At 41.4% G+C, this 27,264-nt stretch overlaps 1 protein-coding gene across 1 annotated transcript; it reads left to right on the forward strand.

Moving 5' to 3' along the window:
- On the forward strand, positions 1–25,499 carry fhl3a (four and a half LIM domains 3a). Its single transcript, XM_010767066.1, has 6 exons — positions 1–203; positions 19,777–19,949; positions 21,136–21,310; positions 23,320–23,489; positions 23,620–23,806; positions 24,199–25,499. The coding sequence occupies exons 2-6, from the start codon at positions 19,794–19,796 to the stop codon at positions 24,354–24,356; spliced, it is 846 nt and encodes a 281-aa protein (XP_010765368.1). The 5' UTR covers positions 1–203; positions 19,777–19,793; the 3' UTR covers positions 24,357–25,499.
- The last annotated feature ends 1,765 nt before the right edge of the window (positions 25,500–27,264 follow it).

Genomic DNA, 27,264 nt, shown 5'->3' on the forward strand with positions numbered 1-27,264 from the left:
ACAAATGTAACCGGCTAGCTGCATCACTCTTCGCCGCAGAGATTTGACTGCTGTCAGAAGCAACGCAAAAAGTTTTACAGCTGACGAGAGTCACCGGAGCTGCGACCTGCACACTGATCTTATCTGACCTGAGCGAGGGAGGCGGGTTAACGGAACCTCGGGGAAGTTACAGAAGATACCTCCAGACTTCAGACATACTCCTGGTAAGACTTTGTATCTAGTTCCTTTTTCTTTTTTCTTTTTTTCGTGTTAACGTTTATGTTGCCCACCTCTTCAGTGGGGTTTCAGTAAAGGATACATTTCACCTAAAATATTCGGAAACTACTTAGAAAAAGTGTATTAGGTGATGGGGAAATAAACTAGTGTATCCCCAATTGTCATTGAAAGCATCATTATGATTGTGGATGAGGCTTATCAATGAAAATCAATGACATACACTAGTGTTAATTGAAGCGTTATGATCATATTTAATGAACATTAACAATAATTTAGGAAGTTCTCCTGAATCTATATGTTCTTTATTATTATTAGTAGTGGTAGTATGGTTAATTGCAGTAATTTTGATTACAATACACATTTGATTTAATATCATAAGATATATGAGATACATATAATACATATTTACTTTATAATTTGAGATTTAACTGTTATGCTCTTTAGTAAGAAATCTGTGAGTATGAATATTAGATTAGGAAATTAGGACAAGCCTCACACCTTAGTCAAACACGTCACCTGGGGAGAAGTAAATCCCTGACATAAGTGGAACCACTTCCTGTACAAAGTGAGAGGATCTTGAAATCTGAAGTCTGCCTGCTTGTCTGCTTCCCTTGTTTATGACTTTATTTCTATCTTCCCTATCACTTTAATCACAAAATCACACCTGCTCCCATATTCCTCAGTAATGCAAAAACACACACACAAATAAGGTAAAAACAACAAACAGCCTCCAGTCAGTGGAGAAAGAGACTGCATTGGACCGTGTGCATTGGAGCAAGCTCCCAGCTGGGCAGTGTGTGAAGGCCTCAGAGAGCAAAGTCCTGCAGGCTAAACTGGTCAATTCTTCGGGTGCAGGAAGTGGGATATGGAATTGTGCATATTGGAAGGGTGTGTCTGTGCTGCAGCCTCTAGTTTTGTTTTTGGCGTACATGATCACATCACAGCGTATAGTAGCTGTGTCATCTTCATGACAAATGTGTGGTGATCCACCTGTTGCGTCATCTCGACGCAGTGGGCACAGTGGGAAGGTAAAGTGTTGGGGCTTGTCAAAAGAGAGAACATTTGATCAAGATCTTACATGTTTTATAAGAGGATCACCCTTTAGTCTTCATAATCTTAGGGAGGGTAAAATAATAGGCTGTATGATTTCACTACAACTCTGTACAACCCTTTTTGCTGCTGCTTGTTGACAAGTGCATAAAGGCTTAGATGAGGGGAATAGCAGAGTCGGGTGATAGTTTTTATCAATATAAGCAATTAATTACACATTCCATCAAGTCATTTGATCCATTGTTAATATAAAAATATTGATTAGTGCTTTAATTCATCTGATACACACAGAGATTCATGCAGGTTTGGTTTTGGATGAGGTCACATATCTGATATTAAACTACCTGGTTCCTTAAGCTGTATGCTATAACACTTGCTAAAAATAACATTTTGAATAATGCATATCTCCTCTCTATCTATTACTACAGAAATTACATTTTGGAGGAATTTGGTCTCTCATACTATTCTTTCACAAACTGTTTGTCAAAGTAACAAGCGAAAATAATTAATTTGCTGCCAAAAGCCAGTCAATCTATCCCATTTAGCATCCGGGAAGTTTGCCTCGACAGAGCCCACGGCTGTATAATGTGTTTGTTTGCTTTCTTCCTCTTCCTCTCTCCCTCTCTGCTTCATTGACCATGGTCACATTCTTCGGAGGTCTCAGTGTTTTCCAAAGGTTAGCCCCACGTGGTGTTTGGACCCCGGCCAGCTCTGAACTGCAGTGGGACTGCAGCTAAATGACTTGGACTGGCTGTGGCTGGTTTTATGCGTTGGCATCGTTTGAAACCAGGCCAACGATAATGATGGAGATCGGCGGTCAAGTAGTTGCAGGTGGTTAGGGAGCAGAATTTAGATTTTTGTTGCAGCAGTTTTCTGTTGATGTTCTGCAGCTCTCTGCCCCTCCATGGTGTTTCGAAGGACACAGTTTGTGTTGTTTTCGTGACTTTTTGTCACATTCTGCGTAAGGCTACGCTAAAATAGGAGGTTTACATGATGAGAACCAAACGGCTGGTCATATCTGATTAATTTGACTTGTGCTTGTTTCAAATACATTTGCTCGAGGCATGTTTTTGACAACCTGAATGATTACACATTGTTAGAGTGCATAGTTTGTTTTCATCATCGTCTTATTCATGTGGTTATAACCAAAATCAAACAATGCAACCAAATCCAGCTTTTAGCTATTTAGCCTAATTAAAAAAAACATCTGTGCTGCATGTGAGACCAAAAAAGGGAAATTAGAAGATGATTTTGGCTGAATCTTTTTTTTTTAATTTAAAAGTTCACTTGAGTTTGTTGTACAGTAGTATCCCTCTGTGTTTTCCCCTTGGTAGTCAGTGCCCTCTTCTATACTTCAATAGGCTGTGGGGGCACGTGGCTCGCAGCAGGAGTGTGTCTGAATTCCCTGAGAGGGAGGAAGTGACCTCAGGTTTCCTGTGTGGGGTTTGCCAGGTGCTGGGGTGTTATTGTGAGGGGCGCAGGACTTCCTCCATGGATGCTTTGTTGGTAAACGTCTGAAACTTGATCCTTTCAGCCAGGGCCCCCGTGGGAGGTAATATGCCCCCATCACAATCCAGTCATCCTTCCCCGTTCTCTTCTTCATCACTGTCTGTACACTCTGTGGCACAGCTTTCACTCCATGTTCCTGTGTATATAGAGAGAACATAAACTTTATATAGGCAGCTGAGTGTAAAAGGCTACTGACTCTGTGCTAATGGGGTAATTACATTCCTTTAGGGATACAACTACAGATCCATAACTAGCACTTACCTGCTACTCTCAAAGGATGTCCTGTTTTCAAAGGAAATTCCAAATTGTCAGCACAGAAATGCAGATGCCCCTTTAAATAAACACTACGTCGTTTAATACAAACTAATTACGAGAAGAATGGAGTTATGCTTCAACTCGCTTTACCTTTCCCTTGGTTTTCTTCATTTTGCGACCATTATATGAATGACACATGAATCTGTCAACATTATCAGAGTTTGAAACAGATGTTGTTTGGGTGCAGGAGTCCTGTCGATTCACTGCTGCATCATCACATTAGGTTATGTTATGACATTTTACTGAGAAAAGGTGTGAGTCAGGCGTGACAGTTTCCTTACACCCTTGCCTAGAGCAGGAGGGTAGGCACACAGTATCACAGGACTTGATGAAAGGAATGTTTTGCTATGATGCAAAACACGCTGTGGTTACCAACTCCTCCATCATGGGCCTAACATGCCTCTATTTGTTCTTTGGAACTGAATCCTGGACAAACCTGTCCTTATCTTCGGGAAACTCCCTCATGTGTGCTTTTGGTTGGAAGATGAATTGCCAAAATGTGTGGAAATCTATCTCGGAGTGTCTAACGTTACAGCTTTCCAAATACATTGCCATAAAATAATATCCCATGGAGAAAAAAACATTGCTACATAGAGACTAAATGTCGCAAATGTCCATTAATAAGCATGGACTCCATGACAGCTGGAGGTATTTTGTCAGCAAACTGGCCTCCTGCACAAGTCTGCGGACAAATTGAAGTGGTTTTTATACAACTGGTAATGTTATGTGCATTACGAATTGAATTCATATAACTAATGGTTATGTTGAGCTGTGGCTAATGGCTAAATCATAGGATAAGCTATGGTTAATGGAGGCACTTGAGCCGAAGAGTGTGGGCTGAGGAGAATTTCTCCAGTACGCAAGGTAATAAGATGTTATTTCACCCCAATACATCATTTCAAAGAGAAATGACAAAGTAAAGAACCAAGGCTTATGTTTTTTACTAGAACTCCACATGTTTATATCTGGGAAATAGAAGGACCTTTTTACCTACATCATAATTGTAGGTCAATCGACCAGAAGGAAACACTGGTCCATTGACCTACAATTATGATGTTTGCTTTATTTACTAATTTTAGACATGTTATACCAAATTGTTGACCTGCTGCTGACACTCCTAACCCAATGTGATATCTTTGAATTTAAACTTTTAATCAAAAATAAACTTTAGTATGAGTATGTCTTGGATAACAGCAATCATCTGCCTGCATATATGTGATATGTACAGAGTTGTTTTATTTCTATGGGAGCAGCAATGTCGTCTTCCTTCCCATTGGATGTTCTCGTACACTGGCTTAATTGGCCAATCATTTGAGACCATGTGGCATGCAGCCTTTAACCAGGGAGTGATACACAGCAGGCCTTAAACAAGGCAACAATGCCTAAGGCTCAAAATGGCACCTTTCAAAACACCGTACACTCCTGAGAGACTTGGCCGTTAACGGTGTATTTCTCCACAACAACATGCTTGCAGGACTCTGTTCTCATAACAGATGTCTTAGAGAGGTAATTAAGCCTTGGCACTGTGTACATGCTTTGTTAGTTCCACCATACCACTACTGTATCCCCACGTTCACCCCCTGCTGCTGTGCTAGTTGTGTCTTTATATGGCTAGTAACTTCAGTTTGCCACGATGCCAACTGCATTAGTGTTGATTGCTTCCCAGACACTTAATGGGGCTGGTTCCCACTTCCCACATCTGCAAAGAATGATCCCAGACTGTGACATCATGGCAGAGGAAATGTAGTCATGAGAGTGTGGGTGTATGGCGGTGTTGCTGTTTGGCATTAGCACATTTTTATTCATATGTGCTAATGTTCTCTGTTGTTGCACAACCGTCTTCCAGGAATGAACCAGAAGGACATGCATGCACTGCAGTTACTTCTTCTGATTAGATGTGTATTATCTTGTCTCTGATAAATACAAGACTGTTTATTTGGGGTGCAGCTGTGAGCGAGAGCATTCCCCTCGCTGAAAGTAAACAGTGTTAACATGTCTCTCTGCATGATGAAACTAGTGAGCGATAAAGAATGTGACTCCTTATCCAAAAAGTCTTACACCACCATCCCTCTCTCATCGTCGCTCTTTCCACTATGTCTTTTGCTCAATATTATTTACACACACACACACACACACACACACACACACACACACACACACACACACACACACACACACACACACACACTCATCCCACCCTCTCATTTTCATCTCTATGGCTCTGCTGGAGAAACAATAGTCTCTACAGCGGAGACAGGCTTAGACGTGTCGGACGTGCTGCGTACACTGTGGTGTAAATTTATGTCAGTCACTAGTCTGAACATTCAACTGTATACAGCATTGCACCTTTTTCAAAAATACACAGAGAAGAGTGCACTTGGCACTGCTCTGGTACACTTTGGCACAAATATTTAAAGCTGTCAAAGTTGCGTTGAATAACAGTAGGAAGCGGGAAGGCTGTTTCTTGGCCTCCTTTGCCTCCCTCTGTTCCCTCACCTTCATGGGACACTGCATGGCCCTCCTACGGTGCATTGGAGGAGCCATAAATGGCAGAAAGTGTCCTTAGTGTGGCTATAAAAGGATGTCAGCTCCTCGATTAGAAGATGAGGGTAATTTACGAGAAAGACGAGTAACGGAGAACTGAGGAGGGATTCTTGGCTCCTTCAGGTGAAGTTTAAGAGAGACAGACTAAATGAGGACGGGATGGCGAGAGGAGTAGTGCTACTTATTATTGCCTGTGGCCGCGTGTGTCAACGGGCTGTCAAAGAAAGGCTTAATTGAAGACAAATGCAAGTTCCTACTGTGTACAGTTTACTTTGTATGTATCACCTCTCCATCTTGGGAAATAAGTGAGTTTTATAATGCACAAACTATTTCCCTTTTTAATAGAACAAAATTACACAAAAGAAGGAACATGTCGAGACTCCCCCAAAGCATCCCGCGTCAGCTCTCATTCACCTTGTGTAATCAAAGTTGTCGAAAGTGGTGCAGTGAGAACATAAAAGCAAAGCACTGCTTTGTTTGACAATGTATTTACAACCAGCAGATCATATTGAAATCAGGATGTTTGTAGTAATTAGACATAACTCAGTCCAGAGGGAGATCAGAGCATTCAACACAATTACCAAATGATTCACAGACCTCCAGAACCATATAATACTGTTGTTTTTGTTGTTGGTTTGCTTTAACTGTTATTTAGTGTAACAATCTTATGTTGGAAGGCCGTAGAAAAGCGATGGAAAAAAACCTTTGGGGCTGTAGACGGATCAATACCTTTTTTTATAATGCTCCAAAGTTCCTCACATGCAGTAATGAACAACAAGGCAATTATCAAGAGGACCGGTTTAAGCTTCCATCCTCTGCATTTTCCTACTATGTATAGGTATCTAAGGTATTGAAAGAAAAATACTTATTATCCAAATACAGTATTCCTCTAAAATTGCAGATTGAAACTTCTATGCTAAGGAATTAACCACAGCTGTTAGTTTGGGCAAATTCAGAGACCAATAAAGATTTTGGAAATATATACTTAAAAGTCCTGTGATGTTACCATTTTCTGGTTGAGCTGTCACCACAGTTTACAGATATTACAAAAAAATATATGCATAATCATAAATATGCTTTATTACATACAGAAAAAGATTCCAGACCATAGTCTCCTGTCTCTTTTCCACAGCTGGAAAAACATAGTGAGGTACAGTCAAGCGCACTCGCTGCAGTCCATGTGGTTCAGCAATACATTTACAGATGGTACAGTGAAGTAGAAGAACAGCGACTTGGTGTACTTTCTAACAATTTCATTTTATGGAAAGAAACTGAAGATATCTCGATCTTATTGTCATCAGCGGTAACTTCAACCATAAAACATTTTTAAGGCTTTCATCGTGCCAATCAAAACCTTTTATCTTCCGGAACATCTCTAACGGAGAAACACATACTGCACTTTATGAGTCTTCAGTCAGGTGTAGATTAAGTTAACGATAGCGTGTTGTATGATGTCGGAGAAATTATGTGACAGACCCCATTAGGGCTGCACGATATTGGAAAAAAATGACATTGCGTTTTTTCCCCCTTGCGATATGAAAAAATACAGGAATTGAAGTAAAGACCTTTTTTTTTTTCTGCAAACCATCCTTTCTTGAACTTTAATGCTATAAAATTGTATATATAACCGAATGAAGGATTTTAGTCACGGACGTCTGGATCTTAAGTTATCAGAGCAACAAGCTGAGCTAGCTCGGTTAGCAGCGCCAAACTGCCCTGGAGAAACACATGAAACTACTTTATTCAGTGTTTTTACCTTTAATCACCGGGTCCGTTTGCTTTGGAGATTTGATTGTGATCGGTGGTTTGCTGTGCATGCAGAGCCTGCATGTCACTCACTCAAGTAGGCTACCCCTGACGAGAGCCGCGCAAGTTTTCCTTTTGTAGCAAGCAGCAAAATAATTGTAACATGACGTGTTTGAGTTAATTTGCCTACTTAATATCGCAAGTCCTAAAAAAAAAAAGATTGCACGTCCACGCGACGTCACGACACGATATATCGTGCAGCCCTAGACCCCATTACAACTGGCAGCTTGAAGTAGTGTATATCCAGGGCATTCAGCCAAACCACCCACGCGATGATGCTTGACTGCATTAGCAGCAGGAAAAACCAAATGTAACATTTATCTTCCATCGATCTACATAAACGTGCTATAAATGCACATAAACTGTTACATGCTGACACAAAAAGCTCACTGGCTGCTCAGGCATTGAAATACAATCAAGAAATACAGATTTAAATATGCAAGGTCATATTTTTCATTTCATACAGTAAGGGGAAATTATGTTTGTTACATTTTAAAGCCATTCATTGACATTTATTAAAAACCAGCTCAATTAAGAGCTAGGATGCAAGAAACTCATCAACACGAGGTGTTAAAAGGGGCATGGTTTTTGTCCCACCTCACTGGATGAATGCTTCACAAAACTTCATATTCAGTTTACTCTGATCGTCGCTATAGAGTCTGGTAAACATCACCGATTTGTTTTCTTCTTTACTTTTCCTAAGGTCCAGCATACGTTTGCAATTCTGTCAGTGCTTTAATGGGGCCTAAACATCCAGCTTCAAAAAGAACCACATCCAATGTTGGCAATGGAAATTAGATCAATGGGTAAAATGGAGGCCAGACGGTGAGCGAAGAACAGCACAGGGCCAATGACACAGGCAGCATGACTTCACTGTGGAAGTATTCAACCCCCCTTAAAACATCCCTCATCCCTTCCTCAACACTGGTGAGTGGAAACTGTTCAAGGTTTAATGATTGCTGAAGAAAAAAGGGTCCCATCGTACTAAAAGTCATGCATTATGATGGTCATTGGCCACCACGTCATGCTTATGGAGATCTTCCAGGGGTTTATTACAGTGCCTGTGCACAGCGTTGTGTCTCAGTCAGTGAAGCTTTTAACCTTCATCTCCCAGTGCCACTGGATTCTGCTTGTCCAATAATCAAGGCAGAGCCATATATCCTGTTAATTTACACCAGGCGTGACATACATTTACACTTCACTTGATGAAAAGGCCGTGGAGCTGTTACGGGAGCTACGTGCCTACATCAAGCTTCTCACTTGTTTGTGTCTGTTTTGTGTTCAGTAATGTCCCCGCGTCCCTTGAAGCCAAGAATACTCCTCCATAGGGAAGAGAAGCGGGATAAAAGCAGAATGAGCTCAGACAAGAGTCGGGCGAGAGTACTGGTTAATAGATTGAAAGAGATAGACTGGTCTGCTTGCGAAGCAACATAATTCAACCACGCTATCAGTGTTTACCAAAGCACCTGTTTTCACGTCAGCTCTCTATTAAACAACTGCAGCTAGGACTTTGCATTTTATCACTGATAATGAATTAGGTGGGGAAGATGAATGGTGTTTTGCATGGCTGCATGATAAAGAGGTCCCAGTGTGTGACACTGGGAGATAAGGACCTGACGGATTGCAGCTCTGGCAAAGTCGAGAAACTAGGTATAGGATTTGTGAACTTGCAGCTCTTCTCGAGACTTAAATGAACCTCAGAGAAATTCACATCCCTTGTTGAAGGGAGTATTGCTTTTTGGTACCAATGCTAATTGGATTTTAGGTAAATGCATTTTTACATCTAAAACTACCACTCTATTGTTCCTGTTTCCTTCTGCTTTGATTCATTTCTACATGATTTGCTCACCCTCGGGTTACAACACGATCAAACTCAGCTGTTCTGGTTGTGTGGATGGTTGCAAATCTCAAGAAATGGTAACACACAAAGGCTCAAGGTCTAGGTGAACCTGGACTTACCAGGCCGCAGAGAAAAAGAGTAGGTGGGTGATGGGCGGGGGGCGTGGAGGGTGGAGGCGGCCCTCGGATGCGTGGCAGCATGATTTATGGACACCTTTGAAGTGAGCTCATTCCAGACACACGGCTGCCTGCTGCATTACAGAGCAGGGACCTTCTCCTGGCGGCACGGCGAGGGGGATCAATGACCCTTAGGTCATCAACCTCCACTGCACACTCCTCCACTGCTACTCACATATGCACCTCTTCATTATGTGGCAATTCATCAGTGTTTGTTTGGTCTCAACAAGCATAAATGAGCTGCCAAGGCATCCAATGAACTCCTGACTCTCTCCTCAGTAAACTATTTAGAGGTTAAAGCTAACAGGGAGGGTGACAAAGAGGAAAAAGAGGTGGTTCCTCTCTGGGATCATACAAATTGGGTCGAGGGATTTGTTCCTAGAGAGTCTAGCTCGTTTTCCTTTTCTTGCTGTAGTATGCAGAATGTTAAGGGAAAATGTGAAGTTTCTCAAAAAGAGTCTGAATGGAAACTGATGTTAAAGCTCTCTCTCCAACAAATGGTGACATCATTGTTTAAATAGGTAAAGCTTCCATCTTCTGTGGGATTGAGGACTAAGACTGGGCGCTTGGCAGGAGTCAGTCCCAGTGCTTCAGGCTGGTTTGAATTCATTGTCTATTGGATGTGTTTGGATTGTCATAATCAAGCTCTCCCCACTTTGTTTGAAACTCATTTCCTTACTACATCAAATTGTTTGATCTTATCAGCGCCATTTATGTGAGCAGAAAAGCTGGGGATTAGGAATATTAGAAGTAATTACACTCAAGGGGAAGTCCCCACAAAGGGACTTAAACAAACCGAGGGTGTGTGTATGCAGCTGCTCACTGTGTCTGCTCTTCCTGCACAAGTCACCCATTGTCCCCCAGTTTGGCTGCTGTGTTTATTTTTGTGTTTGATCCCTCTATCCAGCCTCAGCTTCATGTATTCACATGTGTGTGTGCATGCACACTTCTGTATGTTTTTCAATACTCATACACATGGCTGCAGGTGTGACTGTGTGTCAGTGACTCTGTCCTTCTGCAGGACTGTATGTGTGTTCAGACATAATACGCCTGCTTTTTCCACGGTGACCTTGTGTTTGCAGATGTGTGTGATCGCTTTTCTGAGAAGTCCCAGAGATGTCTTTGTTTGGGGTAACGGGAAGAGGCACAGTGTGTTTGCATACTGACTTGACATCCTCATTGTCATCAACCCAGCACTGTTGAACGGGATAGTTGTAGGAAATGAACCTGCATGTAGTTCTCGCAGCACAAAGCAGACGAAAGGAAGAATGCATTGGGTTTTTATGACAGGAAAATGGGATGTTCAGAGGTCAACTCACATTATCTATTTTTAGATTTCTGGTTTTACGCTGTTGGATTTTGCAAGTCAAGTTATTCAAAATACATGTATAATAGGATACATTTAACCGTGTGCACTGGTGAAATAATAAAACTGATGTTTTTTTTTCTGGCACAACAAATGAACATTTGACATTGCCACAGCATCCCTAATAAAACGCTGGGTTGTACCCTCGGTCAGCGCTGCTCAGGATGAAAGGAGAGCTAAGCGTCACTGCCAAGAGGTTTATGGACCAGGGGAATGAGGGCACTGTTTACACGTTGCCAGGGAGATGTATCTGGGAAAGGAAAAAATGGCTGTTTATACTGGAAATGACTTCTTCGATATTCACCCCAGTTTTCTTCACAGCTGGCAGTCCCACCTTGATTTTTTGAAGCACATGTAATGTTTTTTTTCCCTTCTTGATGCGTGCCCATCTTTTCCGATCTTCTCAGACAGGGAGAGAGGTGTGCTCTGATGCGGTTTTAGGATATAGGATTATTCTTACTTTCCTTTAATGTATAATACATTAGCTGCACACACACAGTGATTGGAAACCTCCGCCTGCTTATGACCACATGCTGAATATTCATGTCTGGGGATGTTGGGATGTATGCTTTAAAAAAAAAAAGTAAACGTCTTGTCTGGGCATTAACCTCAGGGTCAGGTGCCATCACTGCAGCCACGAGCCCAGAGTCTGAATGAGTTATAAATAATTGCTAGCAGTTGTGGGTGTGTTCAGCACAGTTGTGTGTGGCATGCTCAGATTGCTGAGTGTGCGGCCTGTGAAACCTTATCCCAGCTCCTTGATGTCCTGCTAGTTGCGCTGACTAAGCAACATTTGGAGACCACCTGGGAATGACCAGTCTGTGGAAGCCATTTTGAGTCTTTTGGTTTACAGTTAGCCTTGGTTTTAAGTACCCGTGGGATACTAATCACCACAGAGAGTCCGTAAACAGCAGTGGTCAGGCAAGTTGAAGGAAAAACAATGATGATGATGCATTGATTTTCCTCATACTTAAATATTTTTTCAACTTTTTTGTTATCTATTTTAACCATATAATCTCCTTTTTTCCAGTTTCTTTATTTAAGTCTGTGAGATCTGCAGTAAATTCCTAGTTTTCCTAAAGTACAACTGATAAAAATATATATATATATTTACATCACACTCTACAACACTTGTACAATACAAGTCATAGCCATAACAAATAGGCATAAAAGAGGGAAATGTGTCTATGACAGATTTGCTATCTTATCTAAAACAGAAATAACAAGGTAAAAGCACTCCATACACATTGGTCATATTTCATGGTAAATAACCTTAGCAAAAGCTCAAAGGCATGTGACTCAAATCCATTTTAGGACTTGTGTAAAGGAGGCCAAATTGTCCTCTACATCTCTTGGCTTTGGCAGTTTAGAATACGTTTGTTTTATTTATAGAAGAAGTCCAGAGGTCATTTTTCATTGTGGTGTCTTACGTGACATTTGCTGTGTATGCCTGGCCTTCAGCAAAGGCACAAAGACAGAGTGGATATTTCAATTTTACTACCAAAAATATTGCTTCCGAAAAGCTCTTTCTGTTCCCCCTGGAGGTTGGTCTTGTGAAAACAACATCCTCTCCAGGGGCTTGCAAACCAGTAACTGAGTCATCCAGCTTGCAAGTCGAAGCTCCCTGACCTCACTATGTGAAATCATTCTACTCAGATATAAATGGAGACTGGACTGAGTTACACATGTTAATTGTTCAATTGAATACATTTATTTAAACAATGTGCAGGTCCTGCATCCTCTCCAAAACAAAGCAGGTGTCAGACCAGAGTCGGCTGCCCTTTTCAGTAATCAGCGACGGCTTCAGATTTCAAAGGGATGTCCTATCCCTTGGATCACAGGGTAGAGGATGACAAGGATATCAAGATAATGAATAAGATATCCGTTTTTGGGCAGAAATTAGCCCTGGGAAACTTTGGAGTAAAGGGCTCTCTGGTATTAATGGGAATGTTTGTTCAAAGACAAATAATATGCTATGCTCACACAGAGGCCTTAGAACAACTCTACTCCACTTATCAGTTCTAAATCCAGCGACCACACCAAAGCACTGAATGAGCCAGAAAATGCGACTTAGCCTGAAATCTTTCAGTTTTAAGTGTTCCTTTTATTATACAGCTGCTTATCGTGGAGACGGCGTAGTTCTGTTCAGCAGGCTTTAAGGCTTTTTGGCTTTTTTCTGCATTCCCTACCTTCCTATTCTCTCATCAAAATATTTACCGCCTCAAAGTGTATCCAAAGATCAGCTAGCAGACTGTCAATACAAGTTTTTCTTGCTCACTTTCAAGATTTGCTTCCTCTTTTCTCACTGTAGCTCCAGTTTTCCTGTCTGCCATCTTAACATTTACCGGCAAATACCAGCACAGAAAGAGAGAAAAAAGCAACCTTTCTTGCATTCTCCAGGCAGTGACTCTCCAAAACCTTCACTGGCACACAGGAGTTGACTGCATACTTTCCCCAATGCAAACCAGATGTGAAGCACTAATGTATGGCAGCATTTTTTCTTCAAAGGAAGAAAAATGTAGGCCAAAACTGTAGTATTTTGGTCATCCAGTCACAGTGATATAAAAATAAAATCAGGTTCATTCCTAAGCTCCAAGCTTTCCCTGAGGGTTGGGGCAGTACTGTATGATTTAAAATAATTGCAATCTTATTGTTTGGTGTTGGTTAAACAATGGGGTTGAGAGCGGCTTGTGAAGGGGACAAATGAGCTGTGACAATTACATTTTCAGCTTCAGTCTTCGGAAAGCTTTGCTCTACATCTACTTGTAGTCCTCCTTGCTAACACGTCCTCAAATCTCAGTGTGCCAAGTAACTGTCAGATTATGACAAATGTATGTTTTAAGTATAACCAAACATACTTCAGTGCAGACTTGTGCTGTGCTTTTGTTTATCTTTTGAACACATTTAAATCACCAGATCAAATCCTTTTAATAATTGAGTCCAGAAGGTTTGACGTACAGTTATTTCAGGCCAGCTGCTATTCACTTGTAGCTTTCCTCTAATGCTGCAGAGTGTACAACACAACAGCATCAAGGCTAATATTAGGAGACATCAAGTCATATCCAAACACTTGCATGGTCATTATACGTTGCCAAGAAGGGACAAATTACAAAGGCCGCGGTAACATTTTCTGCTGCAGGTAGTCATTTTCCTCCTCCTGTTTATGATGTTGGCTTTCAATTGAGCCCTCTGTCACCTCCTACTCTTCACCAAGCGGTGTTTAAACGCTCAGGGACAATAACAGGTTAGCTTCCCAGTGTCTGGTCCTGCAGCCTGTTCTGTATCGTCAAGTCTGACCCTGGCTCCCACAGCGAAACAGTCTCAGGGGCTACCAACCCCAACCCTAAATCCAACCCCACACCTTACTCCCCCCTGCCCTGCAACAGCTCGTTCAGTGTGTTGTTAAAAAAAGTACATTCAGTTGTTATCAGTAGTTTTATGGTTAGATGGTCATGTAGTAATGTCCTGAGAATATGGGTGGCCCAGGTTCTCCTCTTATACAAGACGGGGGATTACAAAATGACACACTCATAGTAGATCCACTTGTTTTTAACCAACTTCATCTGAACATTTGCTGACCCCATCGGTTAAATGGTGACCGCGGATTACTCAAAGCAGTAAATGTCATGATGATGATTGCAGTTTGGTTTTTTCTGGCTTGGAACTGCACTAAACAGCTTGATGCTGTACTAAACTGCCATTTATTAGGACTTTTTATTAGGCAAAATACTTTCTAAACATGTTTTTATTGTATGTCAATTGCTAGCTTGTATGCTTGTTTGATTAAGCACATCTGTTTATGAATGGGGCTGCAACATTAGCTCTCCTTCATGAGCAATTTCCTCCGCTTCCTGTGATAAGATTCATTGCCTTGGCGTGTCCTTACGGTTACTGGACTTAATTTATCTGATACAGCAAAAGCCAACAGGAACTGCACACCAAATGTTTTGACTAATATATAACACAGAACAATTGTATGTCCAACTCTTGAGCTGTTTTATTGTGATCTTGTTGGTGCTGACCAGTTGTTCATGCACGCAACACTTGTGGAGTTACTGGTCTCTTAGAATATGTGAATCTGGAAACTTAACCAAAGGACCAGACCTCGATGTTCAGTCTTTTAAGAGAAAACATGAAGGAATCCCTCTGACTTTGTGTCATAAACATTGTGGGCCATTACAAAAGTCTTTTACAATTCATTACTTGGCTTTTCGCTTCAGTCACCACATGGAAAAGTCTTCCACGGTCATGAGGCACTGAAATAAATAAAATCAGACGACTTCTCCATCAGGCTCCTTTCAAGTGGCCACTGGACTGAGACACAAATGATTTTTTTTTTCAAGTGTGTTTTTGACATTTAGCTTTATTTTTGATATGCTCACCCAAGCCCTCAAATGATATACTCAAGTGTCCAGTGCTGTACTTTTTTCCCCATCTCAACGCCAGCCAAGGAGCTTAACTGTGTCTGGAAGATTTCCAGACACAAGACATAAGGCCATGTGATGGTATGTGTTTACCCAAACGCAGCCATTTTTACTTTTCCTCTAAATTGATTTAAGGCATGTCATCGGTTTAAGCTCCAGCATTCATTAGTTACTGAAAGTCACCTTCTTCATTTTTATTTTCTTTCTCTGTTTTTTGTTGTCCCACTCTTACTTCATCACTCTCTCTGGAGTTTGAATACAATGACACAGAGTAATGAGTGAGCCACACTCTTCCCCTCTTGTATGAGACCTTTGCTGCCAAACGATCAAACCATTAAAGGTGACTGAGTGGCTTTTGTTGCCGCTACTTTCCTAAAGTAAATCAGACCTTACTGTGCACATAAAATCTATCTACTTGGACATAAAAGTCCACCAATCACAATAAACGAAGACCAAACAAATAGAGCAGATGCCCTGGGGTTGAAATGGTTTCTTCTTAGCATGATTACTACATCCTTTGTACTGTCTCCCACTTGGCAATTAACCAAACTGTTTGAAATGATGTGCCAAGACATCATTTGGCTGACTGAGGCTATTTCCACCCCGGTCATGCTGTCTTATCAGGGTGAATACAGTTACACCACTTCCGCTCTGTGACTTCATCTTATCTTGAAGATATGGCATTCCCACAATGCTCCTGTAATATCACAGCCACACAATGTGTTTTTTTTTTTTTTTTTTCTTTTGTTTAACTTTCTTTACTGTAAATAGAGCTTTGCTGAATGCAATATTACAATATAAAAATAATACTTCAATATTGTATTACACAAACTGATCGACAGTAGGTGACTACAAACTATGAATCTCTAACCAGACATTTAGAGATAATACATCTTCATTCTGTCTGTTTTTCATGAATTTTAATGACTTTCCAAACCTACTGAACATTACTTACACACACAGTCTTCTTATCCTATAGTGTATGGTAGAACTTAATGACAGCAAAAGTAATTGGGGACAGTGGCTGTATAGTTATGCTTGTACAGTACATTGGTTTCTGCCCATTGTGTCCAAGATAATCTCTCCTCTGTTGATGTAGCATGATGTCAGGTTCTTTGTCCTTGGTTAAATATACATCTAACAAGCAGATTCTTCTTATGGATGTCAGAGAAAGAGGGGGGTAACTGGCAGGCTTGTTCCCAGCAGGTTGTGCGAGCTGCTCATTTGGTATCAACCAGAGCGTAAGCAAAGTTTGGGCTGGGGATTAACAGGCTGTGGGACCCGACTGGACAGAGTATCTACCAACCATGAATATGTTGCCCGGCAACAACATACGGGCCTGCTTGCTTGCATTGGTCTGTTCCTCTGTGGCGTCTCTCTATTGGCCATGAACTTCACCCGTAGAACGAAGCATTGACATTCCTCCGCTATCTAACAACTGTGTGAAAACAAATAAAAAGCCTAAATGTTTGCAGCCCTGGGAAGTTGTTAAGGTCATCACACCTCACAATGTTAAGTAAGGATAACTCAGGACAAGTCACATGATTGTAATGGATGAGGGGCACCACTCATTATCCTGCTTATACTATGGCCACTTGCCAACCAAAGGTTATATGTCATAAGAAAACATGTGTTGTCATTTAGCACATACAACTCATTTTGATCTTGTTTTTACTTCCCCGAGTGTCAACATTCCTGTGAACAACACACTGAGGATTTTGGGGTCTTTATTAAGCCATGGTGTGGCTAACATTTTAACGTTTGACCCAAGAAAAGGAATAACCACCGTTAACTCATCCATCTGTTTTGGTAATACTTGCATTTGACAAATAGATGGATCATTATAGAGAATGGATTTCCTGGATATCATTATTAAGCAGATAGTAATGATAATAATGATATCCCCCCCCCCAATACAAACTCAGTACAATATATCTGGACCATTGTTCTATGTGGAAGCAGAGGAGATTTACTCATGGAGCCCACATTTTCCCAGGAGGCTGAATTCACTCACAGCTCTGGTATTTGGGAACGTTATTAACCCAGAGTGGAGCTCTTAGTCATTGAGTTCTGGTCAGAAAGGAGATGGACCTCTGCTGGGAAGTGGCAAATACAGTAGCAGATACAAAGCCCTGTGAGAACTGAAGTTCATTATGACCCAGATCCAACTCCTCCTCTTCTCTTCTCTTCATGTGGTCACGTCTTAGTTTATTGCCCCGGGGTCAGTGTACTGACGTCATGCCCCTCTCTGTGAGAGCCTGTGCCATCAGGAGTTCATTTCTGGCTCTGCATTGGCCACTCAAACAATGATACACAAAGTCAATATTGCTTAAAAGGACACGCTACAAGACCTGGAATGCAAAACACACCCTTCTTCTGATTTTGAAACTAATTTATCATTCTTATGAATCTTTGCAATTGAGTATCAGGTCTCCATCTGTGCTTTAGTGAGTTATGTTACTTAATATCAACCGGATTGCTCACAAACTATTCATTCTTGCTCAAACCTACATCTCTTTGGAGACCATCAAAAACTTGTTGTGGAAGAGGCTAACCACGACTGATATAATACAATCAGGGACACCATGAGTGATTCATCTCAGGTAAAAGGTATTGGCTAGTTAGACATCTGCGTTTGAGATGTTTCATGACCTACTTTCAACAGTTTTTTATTATGAGGATATGTCGATGATGCATATGAATTCAGGGAGGGTTAATAAACAACGGGCTGATATGCTCTGGAAATTAAAGCTGACATCAGACGTCACAGCACTGGCCCTCCCGGCTTTGTGAGTCATGCCTCGTCTCGTTTCCTTACCTGGCAAGGAAAGGGAGCACATACCTACGTAGCACGGCAGATAACATTACGGTCATATTGCTCTTATTCAGCTCTTTACTTTGTTGATCTAATCTTGAGGTTGTGGTTATGCGGGCAGTTGGCAACGTCTGACTGATGGTTTGTCAAATGTAAAGAGATGTATGTATGAGTATGAGTTCAGCACCTTGCTGTACATTACACAGACCAACCACAGCTGCTTACTTTGATATTTCACCATAACCTCCAGATGGATACTATAATACGAGACATCAGGTAATAAAGGTGTCATTCAGTCATTAGATAGACAGATATGGCTGTCTAGTGATGCGAGCCAACACACATGGCTGCAGGGCTGTCAAGCTTTTACACTTTTCGTCTTGAGGTCTTCAAAGGTTGCTGAAAGTGTGTCTCCAGTTTGGAGAGTTGGTGTTGTGATGGCAAAAAGCCTGTCACCGGTTGAGATGTGAAAACTGTGAGCAGGTGAAGTCTGTTGGATCTTGACTTTCTCACCCCGGCTCATTAAGAGCTTTTGGTCTCGCAAAAGGCTGAGACAGAAGAAACGTGAGAGTCTGGGACTAATGTTGTCTTTGATGATGGATCCTCTGTGATTTGGCTTTTAGTCTTTGTTCCCTTTTCTGTGTCACCCTGTGTTTCAGTGCGTGACAGTTCTCACTTGCATAGCAGGACTTTTAATGCATGTGTGTAAGACAGGAAGCACAGGTTGAGTTTTAAGTTTGATTATAATATCAGAGATGAGTATTATTATTATTACTAGGTGGTGTGAATTAATAACCATCAGCACACCATGCCAGAGGGCTGTATCACGTATCACTGGGCTCTCCTCCAGCCATGCTGTAATGTTTTGGCAATCTACCTGATATTGTTGCCATAATGCTCTCTCAATATTATTCTGTCACTTTGTTGTGTGTTCAGTCATGATCAAGGGCCTTATTGCGCAGTGAAAACCATGTACTGAGACAGTATGCCTCCTGTGTCTGTATATGCATGTAACTGTAGTTGTATCCTTATGCTGACAGGAAGACACTTTTTAGGGATTCATGTTCAAACAGCTTCAAGTGTCTGTGCTTTTGACACACACAAACGCTCAGAAAAGCTTCATCGGGTTTCTGTATCTGTTGGTGGTCCACGCTCTCCTCGCAAATACACTCCTCATACATATTTACAGGTTTGTATGATGTGTGGTTCCTACACTGCTGTATTCCCAAGGAGTTCTCAGTTTGTATTAGCGCTTTAATATTTATGTCGCAGATTTTTAGGCGGTTGACAGCGACAGGAAATAATTTGGTAGTTACCCAGAGAAAGCCAAGTGACAGCTCCCTTTCTTGTCCCCTCCCTCTGCCACACTTTCATCACACAGTAATAAAAGTTAATAGGCATTTTGGGCGACCTCTCTTATCGCTCTCTCTCTCACTTATTTTCCTTGACACTCTTTCTTTTTCCACTTGCTCCCACTTGCACAGTGTGTTTTGTTTGAGCTCAGCTCCATCCATGGTACAAGCCTAGGGATTTACAGCGTAAATATTGGCACTTATTTATAACCCCTGTGTCGGAAAAGGTGGCTAAATCAGTCCTAAAGACTTTTCTGCCCCTCCTCATGTTCCCCCTATCTTCTTGTCCTCATCTCTTATTGATTTGTTGGTGTTTGCTTTTGAAATTCTGTTGACTCAAGTATCTCCTTTCTTGTGTTTCAGGCTCACAGAAAATTACAATGACTGACTCTTTTGACTGTGACAGCTGCAAGGAGTCCTTGTACGGCAGAAAGTACATCCAGTCAGATGACAGACCCTACTGCATCCCCTGTTACGACAATTTGTTCTCAAACACATGTGATGAGTGCAAAGAGCTGATCGGCCATGACGCAAGGGTAAGGCATTTCATTTTCATGATCAGACATGCAATCACGTATCTGCTGCAGTGACAAGTAGAGAATACCCAACTTGAATAAAACAACATAATATTTATGTACCTGTGACAGTTACTGCCGAGGCCTAAGGCATTTTGTTTTCAGGTTTTCTATTCCTCTGTCTGGTTCTCATGACCAAATATTTCCTGTGGGTAATTTACTCAAAGTTGGCAAAATTGTCCACCTGGACTCAAATATGAACTGAATAGAAATAGTCAAAGGTCAGTGTGACCTCACAAAATACTGTATGTTTGTTGGCGAAAATCTTTTCATGGAGCCAATCAATTTTCTAGCTTACATTTTTCAAGAAAGAAATGTGGGGCCTCTACCCAAAAGGTTTGTGTAACGTCTTTCTTTTTTACATGCATTGGATTGAACTGCAGGTATGACTTCAGACTTTCCGCACTTTGAGCTACACGTTGCAGTTCAAACAAAGCATATTTAATTTGACATGGTCTTGGATAGCTAAGACAGAAGTTATGTCATGTTAATGACGCATCATTTGTGCTAAATTAGGCGTGTTCTATGTATTTTGTGTGGAGAGACACAGTAAAGACCAATTTAACTTGCAATTACACAGACAATTTCCACTAGGTCCACAGGCTAATTTAGTCTATGATTGTTAAAATGCAGCATGAGGGAACGTCTCCCTCTCCTCCACAATCACGTTCAAATTCAAACTTTGCTTAATGGAAAGAACTAACATGAAGTGGATCATTTAAGACTGACATTAGCTACTTAGAGTTCACAGGATGAGGGCATGTGTAATAGTTTGCTTAGCTAAGTAGTCCAATACATTATCAACACCCCTATGGGCAGTGAGTGATTAATAAAGACAACATTTTCATAGCTCATTTCCTTTTCGACAATAAATGTAACATTGTGAGAATTTTATTTAATGCAGAAGATACTCACAAATAGAGTATAGTCTGATAACGTACACAGAGTAACCACATGCTTGTTTAGGCCTTAAAGACCTTGCATGTGTCAGTTTTAACTTCTCATTGTTGAACCAGATATACTTGAAGGTGTAAAGCTTTTCAGTCGTTTCTTTATTTGCCTACTTTAAATTATACAAATAAATGATTATTCACGTAAAGAATGAGTTCTGATTTTTTTTCTTGTCTCCCCTTTTCCCCCCTGCCAGGAGCTCTTCTATGAGGACCGTCACTATCACGAGCACTGCTTCCGCTGTTTCCGCTGCGATCACTCGTTGGCAGATGAGCCTTTCACCAGCCAGGAAGACGAGCTGCTCTGCAATGACTGCTACTGTAATGAGTTCTCCTCCAAGTGTGTAGCCTGCGACAAAGTCGTCATGCCAGGTAAACCTGCAAAACATCGTGCAATAAGATATAATGCACTCTAAACGACTCGTTTTCCAAAACAGAGCGTTGATTAAGAGGAAATGAAATGAAAGAGGGAGTGACATGTAAAATACCTTGCACATAATGCATTTGACAGTGCCATATATAATGGTACTCCACTCGCGCACTAAACATTAGTTAGTTATTTTCCATGTAGTATACAAATTAAAATGTCAAGATGGATAGGCAAAGACTATGGAAAATGATGACATAACAGACACAGCAGGGACACATGAAAACAGATCAAGCATATGTAGACATTTCTTTTTTTTCAAAAAGGGAGAAGAGAATGCGAGGGTCCACGATTGAGCAGCTGCCAGTTCTGAATGTGACAGAGTAATTGCCAGTCTGCTTGACTTGTTGTCTGAAGCCAGATCCCTCAGGACTGGAGGGCTGCCAGCAGACTGATGATAACAGGAGATAAGAGAGTCAGTTATTCCAGCTTACACAGCCCTGACGAAGCAGTAAATGAGTTCAGGAAAATGTGATATTTCCCTTTGTTTCAACTGTAGGTAATCCCCCTTTTGTTTGGAGAAGTACATAAATACATTATGTTTGCATTATACAGGGATGAGAAGACCTTGAGAAGAATAACAGTTAGATAAAGTTTTCAGCTCAAAAACATTTCTCCTCACTTTTCCTAGTAAAGCATTAATTAAACATTTCACTGTATCACCCACAATTCTGATGCACTTTGGTTTCAATTCGAAAAAGTGTGACCTCTCCTTAAACTAAAGACGAACAGCAGCTTTGTCATCATATAAAAGTATGAACACCCTCAAAAAACAGGCACACACACTTGTCTTTGTTTAAAGACTGCATGCTAGGCTGAAGTTGTTTATGTAGGCGACTCAAGGAAGGAAGAAACTTAATACAAACGCAGTGTAATTGGATTTCTCAACATGATTTGGTTAGACGATTTCTCTGATAAAATTGCTGCAACTTTGATCCCGATGCATGACCAACATTCGTCACAAAGGCTGTTGTATGTCTCGCAGACAATGGTCCTTTTCTTTTGCAACTCAGTTTATTCAGTTTGGAAACCCTTACGACAGACATGTCTCTGTCGAATTATCTTATTTGAGATAAACACTGACATTTGAAACAAACTATTTTTGCAAGAATAAATACACAAATGAAATTCTTGTAAGGAAAGTCAAACTGAAAACCTACAATATATTCCATAACAATACAGTATGATCTGGGAAGGAAAAAAGGCACTAAAAGGAAAGAGACAGTTGTGAGCATATCGAAATTGGACTATATGCAAAGAGGATATGAATAAAATCCGTTGTGCACCAATTCAATAAAGTATTATTTTTTCAAGGTTCTTTAAAGTTGGAATGCTTATTCATGAGACCCCAACATTCAGCTTTTTCACTTTTATTCTTTTTGTCAGATACTTGCTAAGAAACTGCTAATATTATTGAGTCACTATAATTCATGTAAGCTTGTAACCAAGAATGTTTTTTCAGGGGATTTGGCAGTTTTTGACTCAAGAACTCAACAGCACACAGCCTAAAGCCGTGAAACGTTTAAAATGTCAGACCCACACAAACCACTGCGTCACCATAGAATAAACCCAACCAGTATAATAAAAAACTCAACAGCTAAGGGATAGAAGATGGATTGTTTGGGGACCTACAGTAGAGGGGAAAATGGCATTATCCCCTTTCTAAACGGACTGCCGCCAGTTTCCATCAGTCGGAAAGAAGTGTGGGGCTTGTGGTATTATGATGTAAAATGAAATCCATCTTAGTAAAACAAAATGATTTTTATATGCCTTTAAGCAATTGAAGTCAGTTCATAGTTAAATAAAAATCACCATACTGTAAAATTACCAAATGGCCATTACAACTCCATGAAGAACCGTAAAAGCTGCATACTCAAATAAGTTACAGTAAGTCAATCTTTTCATCTTTCTCTTTCCTTCCCTGCCTCCTATCATCACTCTTTCTCTCTGCTAGGTACGAGGAAGTTGGAGTACGGCGGCTCTACATGGCACGAGGGCTGCTTCATCTGTAACAGCTGCAACCAGCCGATTGGCTCAAAGTCCTTCATCCCTGACAAGGATGAACACTACTGCGTGTCCTGCTACGAGGACAAGTTCGCCCCGCGCTGCACACACTGTAAAAAGGTCAGCAGAAACAACCCGAAGCATAACATAAGTGGGATGTATCCTTGTTAAGCTGACACGTGCAAGGGAATACATTTTAGAAGTGATTTAAAATGATGCCCAATTGACCTTTGACCTCTCTTATTTCCAGGCCCTGGCTAAAGGCGGTGTGACCTATCGGGACGAGCCGTGGCATAAGGAGTGTTTTGTGTGCACCAGCTGCAAGACACAGCTGGCGGGTCAGCACTTCACCTCGAGAGACGAGAGCCCTTACTGCATCAAGTGCTTCGGCAGCCTGTACTCCAAGAAGTGTGAGGCCTGCAGCAAACCAATCACAGGCAAGACAACATCACTATTCCACACTATGATATTGATTTGTGCGTCCCCAGGTGCTTATTTTGATCGACTGACTGGGGGAGGGTTAAACACTAGAAATACTTGTAGTACTTAGATTGGCTGCCACTTTCTGCATTTTACACTGTGTGTAACCTGGTTGAATTCTTTCAAAGTCTTCTGGATTTACGTAAATCGTAACGCACACAGCCAGTTAAAGAATGATACACACAGTTCTAGGAAGCGATAAATGTATGGAACATTTCTTATAGCCCTTCTTTTCTTGTAAAGAATAAAAAGCTTATTTTCCCAGTTAGATATGTTTTGAAGCATGCTTGAGTCCTCTGAAGCTCAACCAAAATGTTTTATCTTTGTGTCATTGCTCTTTTTGCCCCAGGGTTTGGAGGAGGGAAGTACATCTCATTTGAGGAACGCCAGTGGCACCAGCCCTGCTTCACCTGCTCCCAGTGCTCTGCTTCACTGGTGGGCGCCGGCTTCTTCCCCGATGGAGACAAGATCTTGTGCCGCGAATGCAACAGCAACAGCAACCTATAAACAGTCTTTTACTCCACCTTTCCCTTGACATACCTGTCACCCTTCGTCACAGCATTTTAAGAACCCAGAGTTATTACCCAGGACGGTAACGCAGGCTAACAAATGCTGCCTCTCAGGTTGTTTTTATATAGAGATCAGTTCCTCGTGCTCACTGTCTGGGTCTGATTTCTGCAAAGTTTGAATGAACCCCTTAAAGGTTTCCTCTTTAACCAAAGAGTTAATGATTTTGTTAAACAAAGTTTATTGAGTGCCTTTAAAATAACATTACCAATATGTTGTGTACTTTCCTACCAAAGAAAAGCAAAATGAGAGTCACTTTGCAAAAACAACCTTCATGTTTTTATATAAAAAGTTGCAACTTCAGGTAAAAAAGAGAGGATACAGAGAACTGATACAGTATGGTATGTAAACCCTAGAGTCTGTTTTTCGAAGTATGGTGGAGGTACTGTTTTAATGCTCTTATAACGAAAGGTTAAGCATTTGAATTAAAAAATGTCAGAAAGTTAAAAAACAGGAAGAACATTTAAAAAACGTTGCTGATTGTGCTTACAGTGCGATAGCCAGTTTATGGTAGTTATGATCAATAAAGTCATTTGCACTTTTGATAAGATATTCTCTTGCTACCATGTTATGTGCACATAAAAAACACAACTTAAAAACATGGCACACAGACCACTTTTATGTCATCTGCTTTTGTTACAATTTGCAATACTACTTGCAAAAAGTTTCAATATACTTGTGCTTTTTTATTTGTTGTTATGAATCTTTTTATTTTAAATCAACATTGCTCAAAGAGCCAGCATGTATAACACAAAAGAAGCTAAAATAAAATGTCTTGCAGGAGTATGCATGTGTGCCTTGATTCGCCTTAATAACGGTTGTGTTGCTTTTAACGCTGTTACTTTTTTGTTTTTCATTGTTATTTTTTCATATGTGAGAAGTCATTAAAAAATACATATTTCTTTATTTCAGCTTTGATGCTGGTGAGTCAGAGTTGGCCAAAGGACACTTAGGGTGGAACAAATGGCATTGAGGCGAAAACAGTATGGATTTACTGTATAGCAAAAAGAATGATAATTGTTACATGCTACATGGTTACTTTTTTTTTGTGAAGTCTTATTAAATAAACTTACACTGACTGATCTTTGCTTGGCAGTTTTTGCATTCTGTGTGAATGTGTGGTTAAAGTGAAATATCAATCTCTGGTTTACGAGGTCATCACTTTCTTTTGACGTGTGTGTGTGTGTGTGTGTGTGTGTGTGTGTGTGTGTGTGTGTGTGTGTGTGTGTGTGTGTGTGTGTGTGTGTGTGTGTGTGTGTGTGTGTGTGTGTGTGTGTGTGTGTGTGTGTGTGTGTGTGTGTGTGTGTGTGTGAGAAAAAGACAGAAAGTGAGTGCAGCACTCACTTTCTGTCTTTTTCTCACACACACACACACACACACACACACACACACACACACACACACACACACACACACACACACACACACACACACAAGACACACACACCACACACACACACACACACACACACACAAATTTGGCCTAGTAGGTAGCACAAGAGCACACGGAAAAAGTAACGGCTCAAGGGAATTGTCGAGAGAAGACCCTTTGTAGATCTCTCACACACACACACACGACGTCACACTCCACACAACACAACAACACACACAACACACACACACACACACACACACACACACACACCACACGACACCGACGCGGCCGCGGCGAGCCACACCACACGCAGCACCAACCCCACACACAACACACACCAGACAATAAGACTAGCCCTACAATCGATTAAGGACAAAAGAAATAGACCACCAAGTAACAACTCGGGCCGGCCGGCCTTAGTGCGAGAGCACCCAACGAATGTGTCTCAACTGGATTTAGTAGGTTTACGGCTCCTACTGTTCCAACCACTAGCGTCGTTGAACACGAATACAAGTTTCACCAAGATGGACACGCTTCCCGTATAGTATTTCGGAATGTACGGTTAAGTTTACATTTCTGTTGTTTGGTCCGAATACTTAAGCGCTAACCTTCCACAAAGCTCCATGTGTGCTGTCACGCTCTAGACTGGGCCTTCGTTTGCTCCTCCCACATTGTAACTCAGACTCAGACAGATTGCTGGATTACTAGACGACTGGATGTGTGTAGAGCGACGCCAGCGGCTCTTACACCGCGCGCGGGCACTCTTATGTGCAGATTGACCCCCGAGATTCTTGCTCCCTCTTTCACACAACCCCCGAACACACGCACACACAACCTAGAATGAAACCCATGAAACACCACCACCCACAACCACACCACCACACACACACACGACACCACACCACAACACACACACACGCACAGCACACACGACAATTCATTTCGTTAACAACGAGTGTCCCCCCGTAGCAAGACCAGACCAGACTACAATGACGACGACCGACGCCACCACCTCAGACACATGTCAAGTGCTTGCGGTAGCGTCAAATCGGATGAAGTCAAAACACACACACAGCACAACAAAATAGAATTGGGATCACCAGCTTCCCAGCATCATTGCTCCTAGCGCCTTCGCAAGAGGCCTGCAAACCAATCTACTGTCTCGGATGGTTTTCGTAACCGTGGAGAGAGCGCAAAGAGACACTAAAGAGGGAGGAAGAGAGAGTAGGGAGCGCGAGGTAAGGGAAGAGAGGGACCCGGGACAGATACACGGCTCTCGTTTTGGGCAGAATCATTACTGCGTCCCGCCTCGTTTTGGTCCTACGAAAGAGAAAAAGAGTAAGAAGGGAGTAAAGTGGTAAAAAAGACCAGAGAGGGAAAACAGAGACGATGGCAAACGTAACTCAAAAGAGAAATAGAAAGTAAGGCGTGAAGAAAAACGAGGGAGACCATACTTTTTCCGGTTTATTGCGC

This window comes from Notothenia coriiceps, unplaced genomic scaffold, assembly GCF_000735185.1.
Source record: "Notothenia coriiceps isolate Sejong01 unplaced genomic scaffold, NC01 NC01_scaffold00004052, whole genome shotgun sequence".
Lineage (NCBI taxonomy): Eukaryota > Metazoa > Chordata > Actinopteri > Perciformes > Nototheniidae > Notothenia > Notothenia coriiceps.

Coding starts and splice junctions, on each gene's coding strand:
- fhl3a (XM_010767066.1), top strand. CDS start 19,794: ATGACTGACTCTTTTGACTGTGACAGCTGCAAGGAGTCCTTGTACGGC. Junction 19,950..21,135: donor TGATCGGCCATGACGCAAGG/GTAAGGCATTTC, acceptor CCCCCCTGCCAG/GAGCTCTTCTATGAGGACCG. Junction 23,807..24,198: donor CTGCAGCAAACCAATCACAG/GCAAGACAACAT, acceptor TTTTTGCCCCAG/GGTTTGGAGGAGGGAAGTAC.